Source organism: Pantherophis guttatus, chromosome 1, assembly GCF_059756535.1.
Source record: "Pantherophis guttatus breed Tessera chromosome 1, ASM5975653v1, whole genome shotgun sequence".
Taxonomy (NCBI): Eukaryota; Metazoa; Chordata; class Lepidosauria; order Squamata; family Colubridae; genus Pantherophis; species Pantherophis guttatus.
In genome coordinates, this window is record NC_142063.1 from 93146259 (window position 1) to 93165362 (window position 19104).

Sequence of the window (19104 nt, forward strand, 5' to 3'; positions counted from 1 at the left end):
TTAGAATGGATTTTCTCCTCGTTCCTCACAGTCCCTCTGTATGTCTGTCAATCAAATGTAGGAGAACCCCCAGGGCACATTTGGAGGAATGTGGGGAAGAGAAAAGGAAAATCTCCTTAGATGACCAGAAGACAGTTGTGTAACATTATTGTTGTTGTTGTTGTTATTGTTATATTGTGTCCATACTAAATATATAGTAGTTTGCTTAAGCATAAATTGATGTATAAACCTGATTGATCATAAATATAGTTTAGAAACAACTACTGCATTTGTACAACTGCTAAAACAATTCTTTAAAATGTATATTTTATTGTGTCTTGGTAAACTGGATGAATTTAAAAGTTTCTTCCTTTTCTTTGATGTGCATTTAAGACTAGATGACAGTTTTTTGCAGGAAAGAAATGTGTATCTCTTGGATTTTGTCTTTGTTAAAGTTGCAATAGTTTTACTAAGGAAATTTTTAGACTCTCTGAAAATTCCTAATAATGCTTGAATTTAAGAAAACCATTGTGGAAGATAAGCAGAGTCCTTGATCTGAACCTGCAGAATGATAGTTCCAGAATTCCTTCTGGTTTTTTCCTTCTGTCCACACGCACACACAACAGTAGTCACTTTAGCAAATTTTAATCTGTTATATTTGACTATTGGAAGAAGATAGAGAATTTCCATATCAAAAATGCGAATGGTGTATGTTTGGAGCAAAAAATTATATATAGGTTCTTTATAGCTTCCACAAACGCAAAAAAATGAGTAAAACATTAATGTGGAATTAACAATTTCTTCAATCTTTTAAGATTGTGTTGCCGATGTGTATGAAATACAAAATATAATAAAAACGCTGACTCCTAAAATCCTGTCAAAATTATTAGTGATACAATATTTTGTTTTCTAAAAATTGACAGTATACATACTTAACTTCAGCTTGTCAAAATTAGAAATATTTTCTAAAACAAAACTGCAAGTCTTTTATAACTGTCATTTAAAATATTTTCTTCATCATGTTCTTAGGAAGCACCTAGTTCTTAAAGGTTATCTTATAAAGGTTATCTTTCACTTAGTAGCTAAGGTCAGGTTAAAAAAAGCTCAAATTTGGGAGAAAAGCAAGACTATTCTTGTTCAGTCTAAGCCTTGAAGCAATTTCAACTATTTTAATTAGCTACATTTTTTTGTTTTAGGTATGCAATTTAACCTATTTCACTTGTCAGTGTAATTGACTTTATCACCTTTTTAAAAGTTAAAAGATAATCTTTAGCAAAGTACAAAACAGTGATTTGCTAAATATAATTATACAAAATACAACTTGTTAAATTTTACTTTTCTCCTGATGGCAATTTGCCAAGTAATGTAATGTGTATGTTTGTTAACTCTGTATTGGCATGTGCTAATTAAAATACACATATCATAGATTAACCTCCTTTGAGCTTTGCGACTTTTATGGACACTTAATAAAATATTTCATATGCAATTTTAGATGGGGAAGATGATTAAAACATTCTCATTAACTAGGGCAAATTATGTGAGTTCTGCAACTTAGAAAATGTTCACCGTAGGTCACAGTATTATTCTATAGTAGTATGAATAATAATGATGATGATTTAATAGTGATTTATTATGACAGATTCCAACAGTAGGATAACCTGTCTATCTACATAAAATTGAACTTGTAGATATACTGCACATAATTCTCTTTCCCCAATACAAATTTGGTGTGTTATCTACATATAAATACAGGTAGTCCTTGTGTTACAATGGCAGTTGTGATGGAAATTCTGTTACTAAGCAATATAGTCATAAAGTGAAATGTCACTTGGCCATATCACTTAATGGCAGCAATTCCAGCAGTCCTGATTGCTGTCATTAAGCAAGGACATACATGATTGAGATTTCTTATTTATGGCTTCCCCGTTATCTTTCCTTGTGGGAAGGTGGCAAGAAGTAAAAAGTTGTGATCACATGACTATGGAAATGCTGCAGTGGTTGAAACTATTATAGGTATCATTCATTCAGCACTATTGTAATTTTGAACAGTTGCTGAACAAATGGTCATAAACCAAGAACTACTTACATAGTCTTACACATTTATAGCAAACTGAGCTTATAATATATCAAAAAGACAACATAAGCATGGCAATGTTACAATGTAAACTGCCCTTATTGTTTCCCAATGCCTGACACATTGATATAAGTTATAGGTTTGCTACTATGAGGTGTTTCATTCAAGTTCATTCCTTGCTTCAAGAAGTGAATAATACAAATAAAACTAATTTCTAATATTCAATTCCTAGATTTAAAAAAAAAATCATAGATTTGCATTATACCAGTAATATAATTCTTACATTATTGCAAAGTTGTAAACATTTTAATTTAGGAAGTAAAAAACAACTAATTAGTATTTTCCATTAATGGTGACTATTTTATCTTACTTAAAAGAAAAAGTAACCAGTGTTAGAATAGAATTTTAGCAAAATATAGACAATTAAAATACTCCATAGCTCATCTCTGTTCCTTTTGTTTTCTTTCAGTTGTTTTCTCAATAGGGGAATTAAATTGCCAATCAACAAGTTAAAATAAATTTATATGTTGATGATGATTACTCATTTAAAAAACCCTCTTTAGATTCTATAATGAGATATATGCAGTAATATATAGCAGTATTAGAATATTGAATTAATAAGAACAAGGTAGAGATGGTTTTATGAAATGTATCTGAAAAAGAAAAGCAATTATTACAAATAACAAAGTTTAACATCAGTGTTGGTTAATTGGTTGATTGACTGATTGATTGATTACATTCCATCAAGTCATTGTCAACTTTTATCCCATTGATAGATTTTCTCAATGACAGTCTGTACCTAACCTGAACTTTCAAATCTTCCAACAGTGCACTTGTTGCCACTGTAACTCAGTCCATTCACTTTGCTGCTGGTCATCTTCTTTTCTTTTTTTCCACCGCTCCTAATAGTAGAGCCACCTTTGGGATCTTTAGAGAAGACCTCTTTAGAGCTAGGTCTTTACACCATATGTCCAAAATAAGATAATTTGAATCTGGTCATTGCTACCTCAAGTGAGAATTCTGGGTTGATTTGTTCAATGATACATTTCTTTATTGTCTTGGGTGTCCACAGTTTTCTCAGGAGTCTTTTTCAACAATAAATAATATATCCAGGAAGAATTGAAAATCCCATGAAACAAGATACAGAAGGCAAGATACAGAATTTTCCTCACAAAAAGGAAGAACTGGCGACATCTAAAATGATCAGTTTGAATGCACAAAGCTCTCTAAAAAGAGAAAAAGGACATACAGGGAATGGAAGAAGGGAAACATAAAAAAGAAAATAATGTAACCCTCACACCCTTGGTCAGAAAGACTAACTCTTCGAATGATTTCAGATTTAAAAGAGATAGCAAAAACAACAAACAGCATTCTTGTTAAGAATTCTTGTTAAAATTAAAAGGAAAGTCAAAGAGTGTGTAGATCAGTTGTGAAGAGAAAATCATGAATCAATAATAGATGATAATAAAATGAGTTGAAATTTGATTACTGAATGTGTAAAGAGAGGTGTATATTGAAAATAAAGCATGAATGAGAAATAACTCTCAGTTTTCAGAAAAATCATTGTAAAACATGATCACATGAGGGACACTGCAATGATGTTGCCAAATGCCCAAAGCATGATCGTGTTACTATGGTGGGGCTGACCATCGGAACTTCAGATCCTGGTCATAAGTCCCTTTTTCAGATCATAATTTTGAATGGTCACTAGGTGAATTACTTTTAAGTCGAGGACTACCTGTATATTGGGGTGTGTGTGTGTGTGTGTGTGTAAGGATTTTATAAAAAATCCTTATATATACATATATATAAACATACATATATATACCATGTTTCCCCGAAAATAAGACCCAGTCTTATTTTCTTTTGGGCTTGAAAATAAGCACTCCGGCTTATTTTCGGGGAGGTCTTAATTTTTTTAAGTGCAGGAGATGGTGAGCGCAGGTGCCGATTGTTTGAGAGTGCAGCTACCACTGGCCCTGCCTTCTCCGTCCCAGTGTCTGCTTGCCCACAGCTGCAATGGGCCAAGCTCTCGGCCTGGCCCCTACCCATCCTGCCTGCTGGCCCAGCTTCTGTGGGGACATTTCTCGGCCGCGGCACCATGTGGGGGTTCTTCGCTCTCCTGGCAGGGTGGGTGGATGCTGGGGCGTGCCAAGAACATGGCCCCAATTGGGGCTGCGAGCAAGCAGACAGTGGGATGGAGAGGATGGGGCCGGTGGTAGCTGCCCAAACACTTTTCACCGAGAGGGAGACAAAGCTTTGTCTGCTTGCAAAGGGGGTGGTTTGAAATGGAGCTAATGACTCCATTTCAAACAGTCCCCTTTGCAAGTACACAAACCTTTGAATCTCTGTCATTTATCTGTCTGGGCAAAAAGTTCTGCCATGAATGGCTTTCTGCCATGAGCAGCTCCGTCTGCGCTACAAGCTTCACAGCATTGAGCCGTGAGCAGTTCCACTGGCACTATGAGCCTTGCAGTGTTTTGCCGTGAGGAGCTGCTTGCAGCAGAAAGCCACAAAAAAGCAGAAAGCCGCAAAACGCCATGAGGCTTGTGGAACTGGTAGAGCTTGTGACAGAACACCACAAGGCTTGTTGCTCCGGTGGAGCCGCTCATGGCAGAATGCCACGAATCTCGTCTCACTGGTGCCACTACTCACACGTGCGATGGCTCAACACACCATGCAGCATCCAGCCGTGAGCGTCTCCATTGGTGCAAGAAGCCTCACGGTGTTCTGCTGTGAGCGGCTCCACCGGCACGACAAGGTAAGCGGGTGTGGGCTGCAGGGGGCATCTTCTCCCCACACCCACACCATAGCTTGATTTTTACACCTGTGCCTTGCCTCACCTCATATAGCCAGACCTAGGCGGGGCTTGACTAGGACTTATTTTGGGGTAAGGCTTATATTGGGTGCACATGTAAAATTCAAGCTAGGTCTTATTTTCGGGGAAACGGTATATATGTATATATAAGGATTTTTTTACTGAGAGAACAGAATGATATGCAGTGGATGTTAATTACAGTGCTCGCTGTTAAGTTTGTGAGCCCTTTTGAATTTTCAATATTTCTGCATAAATATGACCTAAAACATGATTTATTCTCCATAGAAATGCTAAAACTAGATAAAGAGAGTCCAATTACACAAATAGGCCACAACGTTATAGTTGTTCATTGATTTTATTTAAGGAAAATGATCCAATTCTACATTTGTGCTTATGTGTAAACAACATTGTAAATTATATGATGCAACAAAGCATGGTTATGAATGTAGCAAAAGCCAAGGTAGTTGTGATTGCCATGAAAATTAGAGTTATACTTAGTTATGCATAGATAGTAAGAAACAGAATAAATAAATAAATGTTTGGAATGTGGACTTAATTTGAAAACTGATGAATTAATAGATTCTAAAATCTTTTCAGAACATTTCAATATATATATATATATATATATATATATATATATATATATATATGTATATATATATATATATAATATTAAATTTTAACTGTGGTGACACATTCTACTGTAGTAGTATTCAGGTCAGCTGACACGTAACTCATTTTTTCTAACTTTCGATGTAGGCTAAAGTTGCCTGCAGCTGCATCTCTGAACTCCAAGCAAAGCACCAAAAATATATGTTGCTTCACTTTCCCTTTTGTCAGATTTTAATATTTAATGTTACTTACAGATGAATTATTTAAGCTTCTTTAAAGTATAGAAGAATACAGTGTTTCCTTTACTTTTATTCCTTATTTAAATATTAAGAAAATATTTGGAGAATATCTGAACAATCTAAAGAAGTGATAATAATTTTTTAATATTTCTTATAGATGATAAGAAACAAGCTATTTTTTATATATTTTAATAAATTCAAGTATTCTCTAAAGTACAGATGATGGTGGACAGTATCTTGACATTTAAGAGATTAATTAAACTATAAATTGAATATCTCTAAAGCTGTATTTACTCAATTTATGAAAATGGTATTTGATTTAATGGTTATCTTGAATATTACCTCAGATATCAATGCATGCCTTTTGGTGGCTAAAAATGAAGGCAGTATTGATATGAGATGAGATTTTTGCAATGTTTTTCCGTCTACATTTATTGGACATCAACAAGCATATTTGCGACAACAACAGACAGTTCAAGAGTGGAATAAGATAAACAGGCCATTTTTGACTCCTAGAGATCTACCAATACATAAAATATTAGACTCTCTACCTTGCACCAGGCTTAAGTCTGGGAAATCAATTTGGGACTACACATTGTAGTCCTACGATCTAGTTGAAGAATGGTGATTAAAATGGTTGATCTTTAATAATCATAACCAAACAGATCACACAGATCCAACACAACCACTTCCAGAAATACCATTGTCCTGAAAAATATAGAGCCAATTGAATAGAATCAGAATAGGCCATGCCCGAAACAAAGGTCTTTAAGTGGGGAATGGCTAAGAGCCTGTAACACGACTCTTGCATCGGAACAAACAATAACACATATATTGGTAATTCGAGGCACCTGGGATGATCTCACTGCAGCCAACCAGAAGCAGTTAGATGGTCAGCTCTCTTAGATATTGAATTGTAACATCTATCTTATTGCAATTCTAGGGTGCCCTATTATGGTGATTTTATTATGGTTTTACCTTAATTTAATATGTTATCTCATATACTGTATTGTCTACATTCTTCATCCATCCATCCATATATATGCTGATGATTTATTTAACTTATATTTGTGTTTGTATGTATAATTTATTTTCTTTGTGTTGTATATTGGGATTGCACGACCTCTGTAGATGCTCTGTAGATGCCATACACTAAATAAATAATAGCAAGCATGTTTGCCTTCCTAGTAATATGTCTATTTTCTAATAACGTATATTTTTCCTGCAGAGGAAGATGTATATGGTGTTTACTCCAATCTGTTGTTCAAGAATTTCCTTGCAGAAGGAGTAGTTTGCGGGCATAATTTATTTATTGCTTCAGATAAAGAGGAGCCTGGTATTATTCTAAAGGTAAAGAAAAGTTTCTTCCATATGAATGTTTCTTAATGTTTGTATTAAAACTAGTAATTCTCTTATCATAAACCCGAATATTTTCATCTCTACTAATATTCTAGAATATGCTAATTTTTTATCAGTTAATGTAGACGATTCAGAGAGGGAAAAGTCAATATTATGTTACATTCAAGAAACTGCAATCATAAAATCACATGTGAGCTTGAAGATTTTGGCTTGTCACACTGGATATAAAAAATGATTGACTAATCCTTTTTATTCAACATGCATTGTCCTCATCATCTTCTGCCGATTTTAATTTGTTCAGTGTTGAAATTAAGCCTAGTGGTTTGAAATTGGATAACAGAAGAGAGTTGGGGAAAGGAAAATATGAAAAAATATACATTTTCCCTCTTAGCAGAGAAGTAAATTGAGGACTAGAATAGTATAGCAGTAATGCAGAGTAGAAGGAACGGGGAGCTGGGGATGGGGTAATTATACTGAATTTGTGTGGTGTTTACCCTACAGCCCCTTGTGTTACCCACCTCATTATGATATTTACAACAGATGTGGCTAGAGAGAGCTCCAGAGATGCAAAACACTGGTTGGAGAGCATTGCCTAAGTTTGCACAATTGTTTTATGCTTTCCTTCCCCACAAAAGATTGCATCCATGTACTGTATTAAAATTTTTATAGAACAGTTGGTGGAGAAGAAAGGTTATTTGTGAAAATGTTCTACAACTGAACACAATCAATTTGTGCATGCAATCATATTAGCAAGTTGCAAAACTAAAATGTTACACAAAATTATGCATTCATAATTTAGTACAGTATGTGGGGGAGGGGGGTTCATAGATCATAGAAGTACAGGTCCTTTAATTGGAATTAACTAATTAATTAAGTTGGTGATCCAGTATGGTATGATGACTAAGTTATTGGACTATGACTGAAAAAATCCTGGTTCAAGTCTACTTTAAGCCATAAAATGAACAACTTTAGGCCAGCTATACTATTTTAGCCCAGTCTATCCCAAAAGTGAGTTGCTGTTGGAAAAAATTAGAGGAGAGAATGCTGGAGAATATCATCCCAAGCTCCAGAAAACAGGCTGGCAAATAACCTAAGTTATAGTTTTAAAAAGTGCAAAGAAGAGCAACTAAGATGATTAAAGGCCTGGAGACTATAACATGATGAACGGTTGAAAGATCTAGGTTTGGCTAGTCTAGAGAAAAGAAGGACTAGGGGGGACATGATAACATATTCCAGTATTTGAAAGGATGCCACAAAAAGGAAGGTCAATTTATTTTCCAAAGTATCAGAGGACAAGACAAGAAATGGATGGAAACTACTGGTAATCAAGGAGAGAAGCAACCTGGAATTAAGGAGAAACTTGCAACAGTGAGGACAATTAACCAGTGAAACAGCTAGCCTTCCAAAGTTGTTGGTGCTTCATCACTTGGGGTTTTTAAGAAGAGATTAGACAGTCACTTGTCTGAAATGGTATAGTGTCTACTGCTTGAGTAGGGGCAGGACTAGAAAACCTCCAAGACCCTTCCAGCTCTATTCTGATTGATTGATAGAACTAGGGGGTTTTTATTTTGTAATACATTGTTTTTATTGCTTATAAATTTTATTGCTTACATATTCATTTTATTCCTTATATATTTTATTCTTACAGATGAAAACATTTTTATGTGTGTGTTAATTGCTATATTATGACTATTTTCTAGACAATTTTACTGTACCCTAAAATTGGCTTTTCTTCAAAACTACTTACATACTCTACAAAAATCTTAGAAGAAATAGTCTACGTTAGATATCTGATAAAACAGTACATTTCAGCTGTAATTTAATGCTGTGGTGTAAGTTATGGTTCCTGAGAATTTTTGAGAATTGAAAATCTATATAAGAGGGTGGATTTTAAAATTTCCACTGTCATTGACTTTCATCATAATTTTCAATAGTTCCTTTGCTGCCTAGCATATTGATCACTTTTATACACATATTGAATAGTACTGTAGCTATTTTTAACTTTAAATGGGAGTTTATGGTTTTTCTGTAATCAAAAAAAATATTGCCTGTTGTAGAAAGAAAGAAAAAAGATTGTTTATACATAATTATCTTAAAACGATGTAACTAAAAGGCAAGTGGAAAATAGAAATGTCCCATCAGCTGCTTATGGTATGTTATATGATCACCCAGTAATTTACCCATCATCTTTTGAAAACATTTATGTGTTTCAAAATTAGTCAAAATTTCTGTAGGAAGTGAGCATTAAGATGGGACATTGTTGAAAAACTACACTCCTGTTAAAAATCCCTTGGAAATATATACATAAAGTTTTAACTAATTTTTTAAAAAACATTTCTGTCTTTTTCAGTCATATAGTTATGATCGAACATAAGAAATTGCAAAGGAATAAGGTGAATCTTTATATAATGAATTACATATTTTTTGTACTTGTGTCACAAGCACCAGGGTGCTTTCAGGTTGACAGGATTAAGTGGGAATGCCCAATTGGGTGTTCCTTTCATGTTCCCCGCAGGACCTGGAACGAAGGACGAGAACTCGCCCCACTCCATGGCAGCACTCGGATCTCAAATGTGGACTTCTAACCTCCAACCCAGTGCCCTAACCATGAGAGCCACCATGTTCCTTTCATTACATATATTTTTTTTAAAAATAGCATTCAAAAAGAACTCTTAGAAAGACTTCTGTAAACTACACTGGATGAAGGAATACAAAACACTGGTTAGAGAAGATTCAGGAATGCTGAACAGTGGTGAATATCTCACACAGCATTCAGGCAGTTACAGCTTTGAGGCCAAAGGATAGCAGTCTGAAGTCTGCAGTTGTATACCAGCTCACAAGACTAGCTGCAAAGGTATGCAGGCAAAGGATCAAAGGTGATACTGGTACAATTATTTTCATACTGTCCTTGGAATGGTGTCTTCTCTCACTTACATCAGGACCCTTGATATGAGCTGGGCTTTCCAAATGATTGAATTGGAATTAAATTTTGTGTTACGAGCATATCCACCATATAAGTGCTTTTGGGAAAGACCTTTTGCAGATATGGAACTGGATGTCTTCAGGGTTTTTAAATTTAAGTTGTAATATTTTTGTATTTTAATGTTAATTTTTAAAAATCATAGGCTTTCTGTAGTTTTCTTACTGTTACTCTAGTATGATATTTATTCTATTTATAAGATGTTTCTAAGATTTTCCTTCATTAATTTAGAAATATAGAAAACTAAAATAAAAATGGAATATAGTATCTGATTTTTCACACATCTATATTTTATATACTGAGGTTTTAGTGACTAAAGGAAAAATATACGAGGTTGACTGAGACCATACTCTTTAAAAGTCTGATAAAATATTAAAGAGTAACATATCTTTAATTCAGAATGCTTTTTTTCCTTTGCGCCAAATGTCCATTAGATTTCAGTATATTTGTATCTAACATATGTTTTCCAGATGTGAAAATATTTAGTCCTGCAATTCTAATTGTTTGTTTTCTGTTCTGAATATTTTAATAAGCATTAGGCAGCTTTAAAATTAGATTTTTATATGCAAACATCATGATTCATTCATGGATTTTTTACCAGAAATCTAGAGAATGGCTGTTTTTAACAACATTGTTAGTTCAATACCTAGATGCCAACTCTCTCTCTCTCTCTCATTCTCTTTCTCCTTTCCACCTGAATCAAGGTAGATTGTACAAGTTTTTGACAGATGCCTGGAGGTAGTGTTGAACTGGATGAGGGCCAGAAAACTAAAGCTGAATCTAGAGAAAACAAAGTGTTCTCGTTAGTTGATTTTTAAGCTTAGGAATTAGAAAGATAGCCTTTGCTGGCTGAGCTAGCATTACATCAAAAGGAACAGGGCCACACCTGTTTTTGACTCCATCTCTCAGTAAACTCACAGCTTCATTTTCAAGAGAGTCTGTAACGAGGGTTAATCTGCTGCACTTCCTGCATGAGGACAGGAAAGCAGATCAGTGGATCGGTGCTATCATAATCTTATGATGAAATACAAGTAGTCCTTGATTTACAACAGTTCATTTAGTGACCATTCAAAGTTACAACAGCACCGGAAAAAGTGACTTACGGCCATTTTTCACAGTTACGACCTTTGCAATATCCCTATAAGCATGTGATCATAATTGAGATGCTTGGCAATTGGTTCATATTTATGACTGTTGAGTTGACCCTGGGTCACGTGATCCCCTTTTGTGATCTTATGACAAGCACAGTCAATGGGGAAACCGGATTCACTTAACAACCAAGTTATTAATTTATCAACTGCATTGATTCACTTAACAACTGTGACAAGAAAGGTTGTAAAATGGGGCAAAACTCACTTAACAGATGTCTCACTTGACTACAGAAATTTTGGGATCCCTTATGATCATACGTTGAGGACATGTAAAACTTCCATTTATAAGAGTGGAATATCTCACAGAATTCAAGAATACTGTGTTCCTCCAAACTGCTTGGGAGATAATTTGCAATGTTTTAGACATGGCCACTACAAAGCAAATCCATGTTGTTCAGAACACCACACTTCATAAACTTTCAGTTTAAAGGATGAACTTCAAGAAAATGGCTGGGCCACCCTGAACAGCATGATCAGGGCTCAGAATGTTAACTGTTAGACTACTTTAAACGAATTCCAGAAGCTACACTTGCAGAATTCAGCTACCGTGTTAAATTTGTTCTTCTAAATAGGTTGTGTCATAATAATCCTTTAAGCAACATTAGTTTTCTCTTAGCTATTGGGCTAAATTTAAAAGTACTGGCACTGTTATATAAAGCTTTAAAAGACTCACATTTGAAGGATCGCTTTCTCTAATATTCCAGAACACAGAGGCCTTGTTTCTGACCTGAGAAATTAGTTCAGATCATCATGTATTAGTCAGAAATTGGGCTTTCTTACTTGTAGTTTCTTTTTGCATTTGTTTGGGGGGGGAGGTCCTGTATTTGGGTCCCTAGCTCTATTCTATTCTCTAATCTATTCTCAGATTGTCTGTTGTTTTTTTAATGAACCCTGTTAGAACTATTGTGTTTACTGATTTTAAGAACTTTTGTATTTTTTATTATGTGCTTAGTTAAAGTAATTTCCCTTTTTTTCAATTTTTATTCTGGAATTGACAATATAGAAATAAACGAAATAAAGGTTCACCATTATAGTAGAGGCCTATTTTAGTATATGATAGCCAAAAATCAAGAGTCTGATAGTACTTTTTATGACTAATACATTTTGAAAGGCATAAGGTTTCATGAGCTGCAGCAGTGGTTGGTTGCTACCGGTTCTATCCGGATCAGCAAACATGTAGCGGCGGGAGGCTCCGCCCACCTTCTGTGCAGAAGCAGCGCGAGCACGCACAAGCAAACCGGTAGTGACGGGTTTTGCAACCCACTACTGAGCTGCAGTATCTGATGAAGTGAGCAGCAGCTCATAGAAGGCTATGCTTTTAATAATGATTCATCAGTAAATGAGCTTCCTGCAGTTCTGATGGCTCTATGGGCATAGCTAACACATTTTTGGCAACCCACTCCGCCCCCCAGTTTATCTTGTTCTCTAAACCAGGAATGCAAAAAATGGATGACACATAAAAACCATGGACAGAATTGGGAGTCAGCATGGAGCAATCAGAGCAGCACCACCATGCTGCGGATTCATCGCTGTGCCAGATATGATCAAATTATGTCGTCCATTGGAAAATTTCCCATGTTTTCCTCATTTCTACCATATTTTTCTTGCTACAGAAAATCTGTTCAGGAGCGGAGTTAGAATAACTATAGTATTATGAACCATCTGTCTAGAAGCTCCTGACAATTTCATCAAAATAAACACTGGTAGAAATAAATTTTATGGGCATTTCTTTAATAAGCAATAAGTGTTCAATTATTTTGTTCACCAAATGTATTCCTTTGGAAATCTAAGTTGTAGTTAACTTGCGTAATATTTAACAGTGAAATAGATTTCTTTTAAATACATCATTCTGTATCTTCTAATAAAAATAGTAAAGTTATTTGTTCAGCTTTGAAGTATTACTGTATAAATATAACTTCAAACATTAATTCGCAGTTACAGTTTTAACTGCAATTGTAGATTTATCAGGCTGACAAATCAGTGAATGCTTATCAGAACATAGAAGTTTGAAGATGCATAAATAAATCATTATAATTTTCAGCAATATTTATTTTATTTTTTTAAATGGAAGGATCGAAGTGGGCTTTCCACATACAACATGGATTATATTACTAAATAATAGCACAGTAGTAGTCCTTCAGCATTTAAAATAGCTTAAAGAGAAGTATGATGCCAGTAGTTAGTATAATGCATTGGTAATTAAGAGACTGTGAGGTTAAGCTTCATTAACTGTTGTGGAATTGTGTCTTTGATTTTATTATACCCCAGAGACTAGGAGAAAAGAAGGAGGTCACACTGTTAGAATCTGACTTTGTTCAGTACATCTGCCAAAGAATGCAAGCAGACATTCCTAACAGAGAAGAAGAATAGAAATGCAAGATTTATTTCAATATTAGTTAAAGGAGGAAATTCCTAAATATTTAGAGATACAAAGGCACATTTTTAATTATCTTAATTTTTCTGTTTTCTCTGTAATCTTTTTGATTACAAATCTTCCATTGGCATTGAGAATTGTGTGCATGTGCACCAGAAGGACATATAATATAAAATACATATGACAGGAGATAGCTATTTATTTGAGTTTATGATTTTAAATAGAATTATTCTTTCTTGTCTTAGTGCTGTTAGAAACTAGTGGAATTTCTTGTTTTTTTCTGTTTCAAAATAAATCCTTGAGGGACATGTGTCCTAGATCTCTATTGTTCTGTAACTGAATGAATGGTATTCATAATTTTATTCTCTAGACTATTCTAGTTCATGTTTATGCATATGTAGCAGGATTCTCTTCCGCTCTGGGGAGATTCTTGATGTGTGCAAGCAGTGTGTTTCACTTATAAAGGTATACAATCCAATGGTTTAAGATTATATTTGAATGTGTTGTTTTTGCATATACATAGATAAGTCCATTTATTACTAGAAAGCTAGCCAAAATAATTAGTTTTCTATAGGTTTATTGAGACTTTTTATACAGTGATTGACTGGGTGGGTGGATGGATTAATTTATTTTTAATCAAGCTATCTAAATATATTGGAATACAAATCTCATCAACTTCAGGTTGGGGAAGATTGACTTAATCTTTCCCTTAAAGGTTCTATGTGTTAATCCCATCTTTGCTTTATGCTTTTATGAAACATTCAATATATATATATGATAAACTTTCATAGATAGATAGATAGATAGATAGATAGATAGATAGATAGATAGATAGATAGATAGATGTGAAAAGTAATCCATGATCCTCCTAGGATAATGCTATCCAAGAGAATAGTTTTGGATAAAATTAAGGTACCTCAGAACAATTTTCTGGCATATGTAGTTTAAGAATTAATTACAGAATTACACTGATTAGGGGTTTTCATTACAATTTAGCAAATTAAGAGTTTTTATTTCTCAAAATAGCAATGCTTATTTCTCTCTGATAGATCAGTGATAGTCTATCATCTTAATGTACTAAAACTTCCATTAATTTGCATTCATTTGTTTTTATACACTACTTACATATCTTTGCCTCCCTTCCCCATTTATGTAAATGAATTTAGTTTTAAATGTAATGGCAAAACAGCCCAACCTAAATCCAGGAAGTCATCTACAACAAGTGCCTACTTATCTTCTGTTTACAATCCTTCAGCAAGGGAAAATCTACTACTAATTTTAGTAAACAGTTCTACTACTAGAAATCCTTTATCATCAAGAAATTCCTCTTAATAATCAGCCTGAGTTGCCTTTCTTTAATTTTCAGTGAGTTAGTCCTTGTTCTAGCAGTTTCAGCTTCCTATGTATGATATAGTATATGTTTATTATATCTCCCCTAAGTCTCCCACACCCATTCCCAATTAAATAACTTTAACTTTTCTTCATAAGGCTTAGTTTCCAGATACCTTATTATTCTGTTAGCCTTCTTCTAAACCTGCACCAGTTTTTTCATATTCCTTTTAAATCCCATCCAATAAGATAAAATGTTTTCTTCGAAATGCCTATAATAAAGCAAGCACATAAATTAGCATCACTTTTATTTTTACTACAAAAGCTTGTAGAATTCAAGAAAATACCATTCAGAACAGCAAAGGGAAAGATATGTGTTTAGGAGCCATTAAACACTTCATCTGTGTTTTCAGACTAAATTTTTAAAATATAGTTTAGGCAGTTTGATCTTAAGTTTGTTCCTACGCTAACAGTAGGTACATAAAAGTAGCAGGTGTGTTTCTCATTGTGAGCAGCAGAATATAAGACAACAAGAGGCTTAGTTAAATGAGTACTTACAGGGGATTTATTCTAATGATAATCTCTTCTGGAACAATGGACTATGACTGCTGTAAATTGTTTTTGGTATATGGCACATAGTTATCTTTTTGTCAGTTAAAATGTTGCAGGTGTTACTGAGAAAACACAAAGTAATTTTATTAGAGGTGAACACATGAAAACTAATTTAACCATGATTATACAAACTGTTCAATATATCTACTATCAAAAACCATATGCATAAACTAAAATATTATCAAATGTTACTGAAAAAATAGATGGTTTTTATTACAGTACTAAAATGCTTGTGCACATTAGTAAGTTTATATTCAAATCAGTATGGAAAATATACAGTAATATAAGTAGTAATCTCTGAGGGATATGGGCAGTTTGGAAACATGATTGATAAACACACAAATAAATATAATTAAATGAAATCCTACTTTTCATTGCTCATTGCTTAGAAATAAGTGTGAAAGGGTGTATGGAATTTCATATTTGGATTTTTTAAAGAAAGGAAACATTTGCTTTCTGAGTACTTTTCCCATCTTTTCAATTGTATAACTACCCAACAATAATGATCAATTTCCTCTGTATAATAAAAAGCCAACAACAAAATTACAGTTTTCAGTGTGGATAGTGTTGGATTTTGATTTAGGGGCTTTTTTTAAAAAAAATGTTATCAGTGTAAACAATAAAATATCAAGGCTAGTTTTCTCTAATGTCTTTGAAAGCAGTTAATGGAGAAGTAGATAATAGTATGCCACCAAGCCTTTAGAATTTGGATTCAGAACAATGAAATTAATCCACATATTCTTCTCTCTGTTCTTAGAGACATAATTGTTAATTTGTTCTAAATTATCATAATCATCTCAATGCATACACAATGACTAAGTATCATAAAAATGAATGTATGTATAAATTTATTGATTATATTATGTTCTGTATTTGATACTTTGCAAATATATTAAATATGGCATTCTCCAAAAATGTTCACCTGTTATATTCTTTATAATCCTAGAATCATGTTCTTCTCCTCCCTTTCCCAAATGTCATTATGACATATTAGCATGCAGCTTTGTTTTTTAATGATGTAAGCGAAGAAACAACCTGAACTGGAAGATGAAGCGTATCATCAGTTTAGAGTCATTGCATTGCCACAAGAGACTCAAATCCCACCCTCATGAATTCTCATGACCCTTCTTCTTGTGCCATATTCATCATTGAAAGTTGGTGATCAAGTTGGTGATCCTAGTTTTTATTAACAGCCGCATGAAAAAGTGCTGCTGAGTTTTGTCTAAACCAGTCCCTTAGATTTTGAAGCCATGATGTACTTCTTCTGCCTGGACCTCGTTTGCCTTCAATCTTTCCCTGGAGGATTAAGTGAAGTATGGTGTATTTTTCCAGGTGTCGCATCACATATCCAAAATATTCTAATTTTAGCTTTTTAATGGTTTTGATGATTTCCCTCTGCTTTCCCAGGTAGCTTATCACCTCCTCATTTCTGATTTTGTCAACCCAGCTTATATGTAACGGCCGTCTGTAAATCCACATTTCAAATGCTTCTGGTCTCTTCAAGTAGCTTTCTGTCAGAAACCAACTCTCTACTCCGTAGAGCAGGATAAAAAAGACCTTTACCTAGCGCCAATTTAGTTTTGACCATTGGTTGACTAAATTCTTGTGTATAGGTAGCAATAATAAACTTTCTGTGCTTTGAACTTATAGAATGCTCTTGGTTATATTTTCGCGTGATAGTATATTCATAACACATATATCTTTCACAAATATTAAGTTAGCAATGCCACCATTTTCATAACACTGATAGCTTCACATGACTTCAGAAAGAGTGTTCCATCATCCAGAGTAGGGATGTGGCTACCTGAATAGATTTGAATAGTATACCCATGTAATTCCTTACTTATGAACCACACTGATTACCTGTTGGTCTCCAGATGCAATTTAAGGTACTGGTTATCACATAAAGCATTCATGGCTCAAAGTCTAGATATTTACATGGCCATTTTTCTCCAATCGTGTGTGATCATCCTATAAGAGCTTGCAAGCGGACATGCTCTGGGTCCTAGTTACAAAAAAAATGCCATTTTGTAGAGTCCAAAAGCATGCTTTCTCTATTGCCCCTCCTGTCCTCTGGAATAATTGTCCAGAAATAGGTTTCACCCCATTTCTTCTGACCTTCATGAATGTGTTAAAATAGTCAGATTTTCCAGAAGACTCTGCATCAACTTAATTTGTATACTGAGTAAATGATTGCTACTTACATATTGCTTAATAAACTTGTTTATATTATTTGTACATTGCCTGGAATCTTTTTGATTAAGCAATCCTATACATTGAATAAATAAAATCATTATCAGTGTTTCAGGTCACACACAATATTCATTTATCACAAGTGGCTATAGCTTGGTTTAAAGATATCAGTAACGTTTTTCTGGATTGGTTACATAATCCATAATTCTGGATGAATTATATTTAGTGGAAAGATAGAAAGAGGCCTCACCCACTTCTAAGTATATGGAGCCCCCAAAGATTTCCAAGATCATTCCTCCAAAATTTGATACACAATGTGTTTAATTTTCATGGTTTTTGATAGATTTGGGGTTATCGTTCATTCAGATTTCTTAAAAGCATCCTCCTCCGCCACCACCTTTTCTGAGACCTACACCAAATAACAGCCTCCTATCATAGGATTTAGGAACTGTGATTGTTGTAGATTTTGTATGCCAGCAAGCTCGCCCATCAGAACACCACATTCACACATGGTGGAAAAGTTGAGAGTTAACTACTCTGCAGGGAAAACAACTACTTTTAGTTAGGATAAATGATTAAATTGCAATAATAATTGCTTTGTCAGACCTGATCCTGTAAGATAGAATCCTAGAAAAGAGAGGGGAGGGGAAGAAATAAAACAAAGTTATAAAATGGCCTTTCTGTGGATCATTTACCTTTTCTAACTGGTCTTTCCTACTGAGAGCATGACATGTTCATAGCTTTCACTTCCATGTCCAGAGCCATCTTTCCTAGCAAAGTCTCAGATTCAAAGAGGCTTTCTTTGATCTTGCCATGGTGCCTTGGTTTTTCATCTTTTAAGTTGCATACTATTTTATTTACATATTTATTTTCTCTTCAGCAAATAGTGTCATCTCCATTCTGGCCCTATTCATAATTATTTTCCTGCTCTGTTCTAGCTCAAAAAATGTTAGCTCCTCCCAGGATTTTCATAGGGCAAACTCTCCCATTCTGCACAATGTCCAGATGTGTGACTTCAGTTTTCCAAATTTCCTAACCATGGGAATCATGGGATTTGAAATGCGATACATTCAGATTGGTAAAGGCAATTTTAGAGGCTACAATCCTTTTTTCTGAGTGTGCTCATTACATTGTTGATAGAAAATATAAATTACAGTACTGGCTGCATCGATATATTTGTGCATAAGATAAATTGAATTAAATGATGTTTATTATTGTTAGATTTTTTAAAATCCTTTTTTATAAAAAAAAATTCAAGGCAGCAGACTTACTGTTTTCCCCAAAAACAACCTTTTGAGGTCGGTTGGGCTGAGAGAGAGAGTGACTGACCCAAAGTCACCCAGCTAGCTTTCATGCTTAAGGGAGAACTAGAACTCACAGTCTC

The 19104-nt window shown here is 34.3% G+C and overlaps 1 protein-coding gene across 4 annotated transcripts in view; it reads left to right on the forward strand.

The window, feature by feature from the left end:
* The window catches only part of ELP4 (elongator acetyltransferase complex subunit 4), a 121642-nt gene that overhangs the window by 8431 nt on the left and 94107 nt on the right, over positions 1-19104 (forward strand). For all 4 annotated transcript variants that reach the window (XM_087877955.1, XM_034417196.3, XM_087877967.1 and 1 more), the window contains one exon: positions 6951-7072. In XM_087877955.1, the coding sequence (XP_087734081.1) occupies positions 6951-7072 (122 nt within the window). The remainder of the gene's footprint in view (positions 1-6950; positions 7073-19104) is intronic.